The sequence below is a fragment of the Ascaphus truei genome, chromosome 11 (genome assembly GCF_040206685.1).
Source record: "Ascaphus truei isolate aAscTru1 chromosome 11, aAscTru1.hap1, whole genome shotgun sequence".
Lineage (NCBI taxonomy): Eukaryota > Metazoa > Chordata > Amphibia > Anura > Ascaphidae > Ascaphus > Ascaphus truei.
This window is the reverse complement of record NC_134493.1, coordinates 40,001-51,177: the sequence shown is the minus strand read 5'-3', so window position 1 is coordinate 51,177 and position 11,177 is coordinate 40,001. Positions and strand designations below refer to the sequence as shown.

The window sequence follows — 11,177 nt, the reverse complement described above, 5'->3', positions numbered from 1 at the left end:
AGGGAGAGATAGCTGTGCATCGTGTGTGTGACATTGAGTGATAGCTGTGCATCGTGTGTGTGTGACAGGGAGAGATAGCTGTGCATCGTGTGCATGTGACAGTGAGAGATAGCTGTGCATCGTGTGTGTGTGTGACAGTGAGAGATAGCTGTGCATCATGTGTGTGTGACAGTGAGAGATAGCTGTGCATCGTGTGTGTGTGTCAGGGAGTGAGAGATAGCTGTGCATTGTGTGTGTGTGACAGAGAGAGATAGTTGTGCATCGTGTGTGTGTGACATGGAGAGATAGCTGTGCATCGTGTGTGTGATAGTGAGAGATTACTGTTCATCGTGTGTGTGTGTGACAGTGAGAGATAGTTGTGCATCGTGTGTGTGTGACATGGAGAGATAGCTTTGCATCGTGTGTGTGTGATAGTGAGAAATAGCTGTGCATCGTGTGTGTGTGACAGTGAGAGATAGTTGTGCATCGTGTGTGTGTGTCAGGGAGTGAGAGATAGCTGTGCATCGTGTGTGTGTGTGACAGGGAGAGATAGCTGTGCATCGTGTGTGTGTCAGGGAGTGAGAGATAGCTGTGCATCGTGTGTGTGACAGTTGTAATACTGTGCACTGAAATGTAATTGGTACTCCTAACAATAATCAGTATACATTCAGGAGAAGGATTTACTGTTATATCATAACATAACCACCATCTGATTCCTTGTCCCATACATATAAATCAATACAAACGCCGCTGGGTATATACTGTTACTTTGCAGCCATGTTAATAAAGGGCAGACAATTTGATGCATATTTAACATGGTATCACTACTTAGAATAAAGTTGGTTTAATTCACAAACTACTGTAAGAGTGGCAGCTTATTGGAAATTACACCCTTAAAGAAAGGATGAATATATTCAATAGAGAATGTTACTATCCCCATTAGGAATAAGTATCACTTATACAGTATATGTATAGAAAGACATATCTAATTAGAGACAAAGAATGATTATCTTAAATCACACACTGAATTTAATACAGTAACGAACCTCAGAAAGATATATAGTCCATCTATGTCTGATAAATAAAGACATAGGAATATCTTAAATCACACTGAATTTAATAAAGAAAGATATATAGTCCATTTATGTCTAATAAATAAAGACCTAGATAGGAATATCTTAAATCACACATATCACTCATAATTTGAATGTAAAGGAAAGAATTTAAATCAACAAATATTGATGAACTACATTTGTTGAAAAAAGACATCTTAAATAATCAGACACATATAGTCCCTCAAATAGTGTATATAGAGGGGAAAGAGATTCACTGTCTAATGTGTCTAATAATTAAAGACACAGATCGGGGTTATCTTAATTTGCACAATTCTTTACTTAAAATCTAATACACAGAGTAATACATATAGCAGTGGGAATATACTGAAACCCCAAATACTGTAGTACAATATAACACAGAATCCATAGCATAAACTTAATGCAAAGAGAAGTGTTAAATAGAGATATAACCAATCTCTGAATGTTAAAGACACATATCTGGTTATCTATAATCACACAAGTTATATTTTATAATCTATATAGAATAGTGCAGATACACAAAGTATGTTACATAGTATACAAACTCAATGTAGAAGAGAAATATTACATCAAGATGTTTCTCAATCAATTGGATTGCGCTTATGGGAACCAATAGAAACAGGGAAGTGCCTATAAAGAAGGTAGGGACAGATATACCCACATTAACTCCTGAAGAAGCCTTAGTGAATTGCACTAAAATATACCCCATAATTAATACAAATTGAATGCATTTTAAACAGTAGAGAATGCATTTTAAACAGTAGAGAATGTGTATCTATGTACGAGGGGGGGAAGGAGTCCAAAGTCGTGACTGTTCAGAGTACAGAGTAGGAGTGAGATTTTGATCAAGAATGGAGCCGGCATCGACAGCAGAGAAGTCTGAGATCTCCCGAGATAAGATGTGATTTCTTACTGAAGCTTTTTCCACATTCAGGGCAGTTTATAGGGTGTCATCCCTGTGTGGATTGTTTGGTGTCTAACAAGATGCGATTTCCGACTGAAGCTTTTCCCACATTCAGAGCAGTTATAGGGCCTCTCCCTTGTGTGGATTCTTTGGTGTGTAACAAGATGCGATTTCCGACTGAAGCTTTTCCCACATTCAGAGCAATCATAAGGCTTCTCCCCTGTGTGGATTCTTTGGTGTGTAACAAGACTTGATTTTTGACAGAAGCTTTTCCCACATTCAGAGCATTTATAAGGTCTCACCCCTGTGTGGATTCTTTGGTGTGTAACAAGAATTGATTTCTGCTTGAAGCTTTTCCCACATTCAGAGCAGTTAAAAGGTCTCACATCTGTGTGGATTCTTTGGTGTGTAACAAGAGCCATTTGTTACTGAAGCTTTTCCCACATTCAGAGCAGTTAGAAAGTCTCACGCCTGTGTGGATTCTTTGGTGTGTAACAAGATGCGATTTCTTAATGAAGCTTTTCCCACATTCAGAGCAGTTATAGGGTCTCTCCCCTGTGTGGATTCTTTGGTGTCTACAAAAACTTGATTGATCATGGAAACTAGTCCCACATTCAGAGCAGTTATAAGGCTTCACCCCTGTGTGGATTCTTTGGTGTGTAACAAGACCTGATTTCTGACTGAAGCTTTTCCCACATTCAGAGCAGTTATAAGGCTTCACCCCTGTGTGGATTATTTGGTGTGTAACAAGATGATATTTCTTATTGAAGCTTTTCCCACATTCAGAGCAGTTATAGGATTTCTTCCCTGTATGGATTATCTGCGGTATAACATTATCGTATGTCCCACAGTAGGGGTTCATGTTCTTTAAACCCTCTCCTTGTCTTGCGGTGTCTGTAAGTTTAGTAAAAGGCTGTTGATGTATAGAAATGCTCTGCCGAGTTTCTGGTAATCTTGTTCCAATTCTCATACAGACTTATGCAATGTTGAAGTCCTTAAAACATATTTCCATTAACCCCTCATGTAATTTGATGTTTGGGACATTTCTTACGTTGCTTCTTGCTCACAGACGAGTCATGTGCTGAAGATACATCTATGGTGAGAAAATGTATTAATGTAACATTGCAATGCATCAGAGAAGATTTGGATGAGAGATATATGTTCATTGAGTTGAACCTTTATAAAATTCTACTCGTGCAACATACTGAACATAATTAAAGCTACATTGTTATCGTTACATTCACCCAGAGGAAGGCAAAAAAAACACCCCAATTAATCATGTTACAATTATGTCTCATAAATGGAAATAAATATTTTCTCCTCACGCCAGTAATAGAAATCACATTACTCCCTGTATCAATGTTCTTCATATATTGTTCTTATCAAATAACTTTTGTTGTACTTTGTGATATATTAACCCTTTAGTGGCTCAAGGGGCCAGCTAGCCATTGGCATCCCACGAGTATCTGACCACTTGTGACGGTAGCTTTGAGACAGGCTATTAATAATACACACCAAAATATAACTGGGTTGAACTGGACGAGACTTAGATATGATAAAATATAATTTATTCCTTGAAAAAGGTGAACACACGAGATATACAAATGACAGACAAAATATGGACACTCACTTAAGATGGAATGATGAAACAGTCACATCTGGACTGGCAGTTCATACAGCAATCTTCATAATCATCAAGACACGAAAGACAATAGCCATAGGCTGAGCCTGGTTCTTATACAATTATTTCCCATTGAACACAACCTAAACCCAGCCCCTCTCATAAATCAGTGGTGAGGTTGACAGTTTTCCTCAGAGTAAAACTCCTCCCACCCAAGGACGTTTAAAAACTGCTTTTCCTATCTAAATAACGTCATAACTTCAGTTCAGTGAAACTTACTGGCACGCGAGCCATATTAATACATTCCGACACGCATGACGCTCCCAATAAGACTAAATATTACAGTGTAATACTAAAATTAAGAGAGATATTAATATCTGTCTCATAGGACCTGCTAAACAGCAGGTGTCTGTAATCATTATTTGCGGCTCGGCCCCCCGCTTACACATATGTAACTTATAGCATGTTCAGCCGAGGACATCTCATAATATTCTTATATTTAATAAGGTCACTCATTCTGTAGCCCCACTCCTAAATCAGGGGCGTTTGGCCAGTCTACCAAATTGAGTGTCTGGCAGGATACTATGGTTTGTAAGTGTGAGTTTTAACACTCACCAACCACTCCAGCTTCCTAAACATTTGGTCGCATTCCTTAGTAGGCAGGCATCTTTGAGGGTAACTTAAACAAAGGGCTAGAATCACTATTCAACTATTAACCCTTGCCCTCCCGGATGGATTCCAGTGTTTGTGTGGTGCAGTCACTGGAACAGAAACAATAAATTTTTACAGGGGAATAAACAGTTGGATGGCTGAAGCAAGGCAAAACCACATTACTGGACTCCAGCCCAGTTAACCCCTTGCTTCTCAGGTGAGAGTAGAGGGTGGCCTAATGGGGTTTAACCCCTGTAATCCTGGGCCAAAACCCCCACACTTGACACCACTAATGTCCAAAAATGGGTAAATATACAGCTTACAGTAGACTTAACTTGGTTGATTAAAATAGGAACCGACGTTTCTGCCGTATTTACATCATTTTTCCTGATTTGTGCTACACAGCAATTAAAACAGTTTAACAAAAAGTGCCATACATTATGGTGCAAAAAATCTTCAAAAGAAAATGTAAGAAAAAATATAACTAATATACTTCTCAAACTTATTGCTGCAGCAAAGGTTATTCCCACCTTTCTCCTAGGGCAGGGATATCCAAACAATGTAATTCCAGCGCACAGCAAAAAGAGAGTCGGGTTAATAAAAAATAAAATAATTAAAAATAAAAGTATATATATACACACACACATATACTGTATATACATACACACACACATATATATATACATACACAACTCATCCTTGAAAGGTTGCACCCTCTATTTTTTTAATGCGGTTTAAATAAATTATTTTATTTTTTATTAACCCGACTCTCTTTTTGCTGTGCGCTGGAATTACATTGTTTGGATATCCCTGCCCTAGGAGAAAGGTGGGAATAACCTTTGCTGCAGCAATAAGCTATATATATATATATATATACAGTGTTCGACAAATCACCCAAAAATCTACTCGCCCAACCAAAAAATCTACTCGCCACCTAGTCCCGCCCCCAGTCCACACACATATACTGTATATACATACACACACACATATATATACATACACACCTCATCCTTGAAAGGTTGCACCCTCTATTTTTTTAATGCGGTTTAAATAAATTATTTTATTTTTTATTAACCCGACTCTCTTTTTGCTGTGCGCTGGAATTACATTGTTTGGATATCCCTGCCCTAGGAGAAAGGTGGGAATAACCTTTGCTGCAGTGTGGGGGACAGAGAGAGAGAGAGAGTGTGGGGGATAAAGAGAGAAAGTGTGGGGGAGAGAGAAAGTGTGGGAGAGAGAGAGTGTGGGGGAGAGAGAGAGTGTGGGGGAGAGAGAGAGTGTGGGGGAGAGAGAGAGTGTGGGGGAGAGAGAGAGTGTGGGGGAGAGAGAGAGTGTGGGAGAGAGAGAGAGTGTGGGAGAGAGAGAGTGTGGGGGAGAGAGAGTGTGGGGGAGAAAGAGAGTGTAGGGGAGAAAGAGAGTGTGGGGGAGAGAGAGAGTGTGGGGGAGAGAGAGAGTGTGGGGGCGAGAGAGAGAGAGGGGGAGAGAGAGAGTGGGGGAGAGAGAGAGTGTGGGGAAGAGAGAGTGTGGGGAAGAGAGAGAGTGTGGGAGAGAGAGAGAGAGTGTGGGAGAGAGAGAGTGTGGGTGAGAGAGAGAGTGTGGGTGAGAGAGAGAGTGTGGGTGAGAGAGAGAGTGTGGGTGAGAGAGAGAGAGTGTGGGTGAGAGAGAGAGAGAGTGTGGGTGAGAGAGAGAGAGCGTGGGGGCGAGAGAGAGTGTGGGGGCGAGAGAGAGAGAGTGTGGGGGCGAGATAGAGAGAGTGTGGGGGAGAGAGAGAGTGTGGGGGAGAGAGAGAGTGTGGGGGAGAGAGAGAGTGTGGGGGAGAGAGAGAGTGTGGGGGAGAGAGAGAGTGTGGGGGAGAGAGAGAGTATGGGGGAAAGAGAGAGAGTGTGGGGGAAAGAGAGAGTGTGGGGGAGAGAGAGAGAGTGGGGGAGAGAGAGAGAGTGTGGGGGAGAGAGAGAGTGTGGGGGGGAGAGAGAGAGAGAGAGTGGGGGAGAGAGAGAGTGTGGGGGGAGAGAGAGAGAGTGTGGGGGGAGAGAGAGAGAGTGTGAGGGGAGAGAGAGAGAGTGTGGGGGAGAGAGAGAGTGTGGGGGAGAGAGAGAGTGTGGGGGAGAGAGAGAGAGTGTGGGGGAGGGAGAGAGTGTGGGGGAGAGAGAGAGTGTGGGGGAGAGAGAAAGTGTGGGGGGGAGAGAGAAAGTGTGGGGGGGAGAGAGAAAGTGTTGGGGGGAGAGAGAGAGTGTGCGGGAGAGAGAGAGAGTGTGGGGGAGAGAGAGAGAGTGTGTGGGGGAGAGAGAGCGTGGGGGAGAGAGCGTGGTAGAGAGAGAGCGCGTGGGAGAGAGAGCGCGCGTGGGAGAGAGAGCGCGCGTGGGAGAGAGAGCGCGCGTGGGAGAGAGAGCGAGAGAGCGAGAGAGAGTGTGGGGGAGAGAGAGCGAGTGTGGGGGAGAGAGAGTGTGGGGGAGAGAGAAAGTGTGGGGGGGAGAGAGAAAGTGTGGGGGGGAGAGAGAGAGTGTGGGGGGGAGAGAGAGAGTGTGCGGGAGAGAGAGAGAGAGTGTGTGGGGGAGAGAGAGAGAGTGTGTGGGGGAGAGAGAGAGAGTGTGTGTGGGGGAGAGAGAGAGAGTGTGTGGGGGAGAGAGAGAGAGTGTGTGGGGGAGAGAGCGCGTGGGAGAGAGAGCGCGCGTGGGAGAGAGAGCGAGAGAGCGAGAGAGAGTGTGTGGGGGAGAGAGAGTGTGTGGGGGAGAGAGAGAGAGTGTGGGGGAGAGAGAGAGTGTGGGGGAGAGAGAGAGTGTGGGGGAGAGAGAGAGTGTGGGGGAGAGAGAGAGTGTGGGGGAGAGAGAGTGTGGGTGGGGAGAGAGTGTGGGTGAGAGAGAGAGAGTGTGGGTGGGGAGAGAGTGTGGGGGGGAGAGAGTGTGGGGGGGAGAGAGTGTGGGGGAGAGAGAGAGAGTGTGGGTGAGAGAGAGAGTGTGGGTGAGAGAGAGAGAGTGTGGGTGAGAGAGAGAGAGAGTGTGGGTGAGAGAGAGAGCGTGGGGGCGAGAGAGAGTGTGGGGGCGAGAGAGAGAGAGTGTGGGAGAGAGAGAGAGTGGGGGAGAGAGAGAGTGTGGGGGAGAGAGAGAGTGTGGGGGAGAGAGAGAGTGTGGGGGAGAGAGAGAGTGTGGGGGAGAGAGAGAGTGTGGGGGAAAGAGAGAGTGTGGGGGAGAGAGAGAGAGTGTGGGGGAGAGAGAGAGAGTGTGGGGGAGAGAGAGAGTGTGGGGGAGAGAGAGAGAGTGTGGGGGAGAGAGAGAGTGTGGGGGAGAGAGAGAGAGAGTGTGGGGGAGAGAGAGAGAGAGTGTGGGGGGAGAGAGAGAGAGTGTGGGGGGAGAGAGAGAGAGTGTGGGGGAGAGAGAGAGTGTGGGGGAGAGAGAGAGAGTGTGGGGGAGAGAGAGAGTGTGGGGGAGAGAGTGTGGGGGAGAGAGAGTGTGGGGGAGAGAGAGAGTGTGGGGGAGAGAGAAAGTGTGGGGGGGAGAGAGAAAGTGTGGGGGGGAGAGAGAAAGTGTGGGGGGGAGAGAGAGTGTGTGCGGGAGAGAGAGAGAGTGTGGGGGAGAGAGAGAGAGTGTGTGGGGGAGAGAGAGAGAGCGTGGGGGAGAGAGCGTGGTAGAGAGAGAGCGCGTGGGAGAGAGAGCGCGCGTGGGAGAGAGAGCGCGCGTGGGAGAGAGAGCGCGCGTGGGAGAGAGAGCGAGAGAGCGAGAGAGAGTGTGGGGGAGAGAGAGAGAGTGTGGGTGAGAGAGAGAGTGTGGGTGAGAGAGAGAGAGTGTGGGTGAGAGAGAGAGAGAGTGGGGGCGAGAGAGAGAGCGTGGGGGCGAGAGAGAGTGTGGGGGCGAGAGAGAGAGAGTGTGGGAGAGAGAGAGAGAGTGGGGGAGAGAGAGAGTGTGGGGGAGAGAGAGAGTGTGGGGGAGAGAGAGAGTGTGGGGGAGAGAGAGAGTGTGGGGGAGAGAGAGAGTGTGGGGGAAAGAGAGAGTGTGGGGGAGAGAGAGAGAGAGTGGGGGAGAGAGAGAGTGTGGGGGAGAGAGAGAGTGTGGGGGAGAGAGAGAGTGTGGGGGAAAGAGAGAGTGTGGGGGAGAGAGAGAGTGTGGGGGAGAGAGAGAGAGTGTGGGGGAGAGAGAGAGAGTGTGGGGGAGAGAGAGAGAGTGTGGGGGAGAGAGAGAGAGTGTGGGGGAGAGAGAGAGAGTGTGGGGGAGAGAGAGAGAGAGTGTGGGGGGAGAGAGAGAGAGTGTGGGGGGAGAGAGAGAGAGTGTGGGGGAGAGAGAGAGTGTGGGGGAGAGAGAGAGAGTGTGGGGGAGAGAGAGAGTGTGGGGGAGAGAGTGTGGGGGAGAGAGAGTGTGGGGGAGAGAGAGTGTGGGGGAGAGAGAGAGTGTGGGGGAGAGAGAAAGTGTGGGGGGGAGAGAGAAAGTGTGGGGGGGAGAGAGAAAGTGTGGGGGGGAGAGAGAGTGTGTGCGGGAGAGAGAGAGAGAGTGTGGGGGAGAGAGAGAGAGAGTGTGGGGGAGAGAGAGAGAGTGTGTGGGGGAGAGAGAGAGAGCGTGGGGGAGAGAGCGCGCGTGGGAGAGAGAGCGCGCGTGGGAGAGAGAGAGCGAGAGAGAGTGTGGGGGAGAGAGAGCGAGTGTGGGGGAGAGAGAGCGAGTGTGGGGGAGAGAGTGTGGGGGAGAGAGAAAGTGTGGGGGGGAGAGAGAAAGTGTGGGGGGGAGAGAGAGAGTGTGCGGGGGAGAGAGAGAGTGTGGGGGAGAGAGAGAGTGTGTGGGGGAGAGAGAGTGTGTGGGGGAGAGAGAGAGTGTGTGGGGGAGAGAGAGAGTGTGTGGGGGAGAGAGCGCGTGGGAGAGCGCGCGTGGGAGAGAGAGAGCGAGAGAGCGAGAGAGCGAGAGAGAGAGTGTGTGGGGGAGAGAGAGAGTGTGGGTGGGGAGAGAGTGTGGGGGGGAGAGAGTGTGGGGGGGGAGAGAGTGTGGGGGGGAGACAGTGTGGGGGGGAGAGAGTGTGGGGGGGAGAGAGTGTGGGGGGGAGAGAGTGTGGGGGGGAGAGGGAGAGAGTGTGAGGGGGAGAGAGAGAGTGTGGGGGGGGAGAGAGAGAGTGTGGGGGGGAGAGAGAGAGTGTGGGGGGGAGAGGGAGTGAGTGTGGGGGGGAGAGGGAGAGAGTGTGGGGGGGGAGAGAGAGAGTGTGGGGGGGAGAGAGAGAGTGTGGGGGGAGAGGGAGGGAGTGTGGGGGGGAGAGGGAGGGAGTGTGGGGGGAGAGGGAGAGAGTGTGAGGGGGAGAGAGTGTGGGGGGGAGAGAGTGGGGGGGAGAGAGAGAGAGTGTGGGGGAGAGAGAGAGTGTGGGGGGGAGAGAGAGAGTGTGGGGGAGAGAGAGTGTGGGGGGGGAGAGAGTGTGGGGGGGAGACGAGTGTGGGGGGAGAGAGAGAGTGTGGGGGGGAGAGAGAGAGTGTGGGGGGGAGAGAGAGAGTGTGGGGGGGAGAGAGAGAGAGTGGGGGGGGAGAGAGAGAGAGTGGGGGGGAGAGAGTGTGGGGGGGAGAGAGAGAGAGTGTGGGGGGAGAGAGAGAGAGTGTGGGGGGAGAGAGAGAGAGTGTGGGGGGGAGAGAGAGTGTGGGGGGGAGAGAGAGTGTGGGGGGGAGAGAGAGTGTGGGGGTGAGAGAGAGAGTGTGGGGGTGAGAGAGAGTGTGGGGGGGAGAGAGAGTGGAGAGACAGAGGGGGGAGACACAGAGGGGAGAAACGGTGGGTGACACACACAGAGGGTGGGTGATACACAGAGAGAGAGAGGGTGGGTGACTGACTGGGGCGGGGGTGACTGACTGGGGGGGGTGGCCTGACTGGGGGGGGGGGAGGCATGACTGACTGGGGGGGGGGGGGGGAGGCATGACGGACTCGGGGGGGGGGTGACTGACTGGGGGGGGGTGGCTGACTGGGGGGGGGGTGACGGGGTGACTGACTGGGGTGACGGGGTGACTAGAATAAAAGAATAAAACACGATATTAGTGTATCATGTCCACATTGGGGGATTGGGGGGAAAAAAGGGGAGGGGGGGAGTGGGAAGGGGGAGTAGGGGGGTGGGGTAGGAGTGGACGGTGGTGGGATGGATGGTGGGTTCCACTAACTAATCACAGAATACATAGATTATATGATCCAGTGACTCACCTGGCTTGTGTGGTGACTCTCCCTCAACGCTGACTGGTGTGGGTAAATACAGACTCATATACTGGAGTCTCAGATATACACTGGCGACACACTTTATTCAAGCTCGGCTAGTCCCACGAATTCGGGTATACCCGGGTGTATTGAGGTTTGTGACTGTTTTCTGCCGAGTGCATTGAGGTATTTTCCAAGCAGGGATTGAGCATTTTATTCCCGCTGGCTGCAATACTGCACAGTATATTATATATATACTGCATTACAATTCATGAATTTATGCCATCTGGTAGACACGCGAAGCATTGCAGCCTATTAAATCCTAATCATTATCATTTAACAGATCAGCCACCCGTCAGCCAGGCATGAACCCAGGCTGGGAAGGCAAACGCAACGGGGCTTGTCAGAGGTGAGGAGCGGCGCATTCCAGGTATCTGCCAGGTACATACCGGGTATTTGCTCGAATAAAGTGTGTCGGTGCAGTACATTAAACTCACACGGCCTGATGTGAGTCCTTGCCCTCAGAGGGTAATGTCCTGTATGGATGGTGTCCTGTTGTTTCAGCAGAGTTGTCCCCCGATGGGTGTGGTGTGTGAGTGTCTCCTCTCCCCGTATCCCAAATGACCAAAAAGCAATGTGCAAACCAAAAGTCAAAATGAATTAAAAGGTCTTTAATGGGTTAACAGTGAAGACATGTGCATACACATGCATACATGTGTGGTGCTTAAAAGGTATAAAACAATATATGACACGAGAACACATGAACTAAACAGTATGTGATGTACTGAAGCAAA

The 11,177-nt window shown here is 49.2% G+C and overlaps 1 protein-coding gene across 1 annotated transcript; it reads right to left on the bottom strand.

Annotated features, from left to right (window-relative positions):
* Positions 1–662: 662 nt before the first annotated feature.
* Positions 663–10,979, bottom strand: LOC142463017 (uncharacterized). Its single transcript, XM_075565210.1, is given in 4 exon segments — positions 663–2,011; positions 2,013–2,398; positions 2,401–3,070; positions 10,881–10,979. Coding segments are annotated over 3 exon segments (1,026 nt in total). The 5' UTR covers positions 2,948–3,070; positions 10,881–10,979; the 3' UTR covers positions 663–1,918.
* Positions 10,980–11,177: the final 198 nt, after the last annotated feature.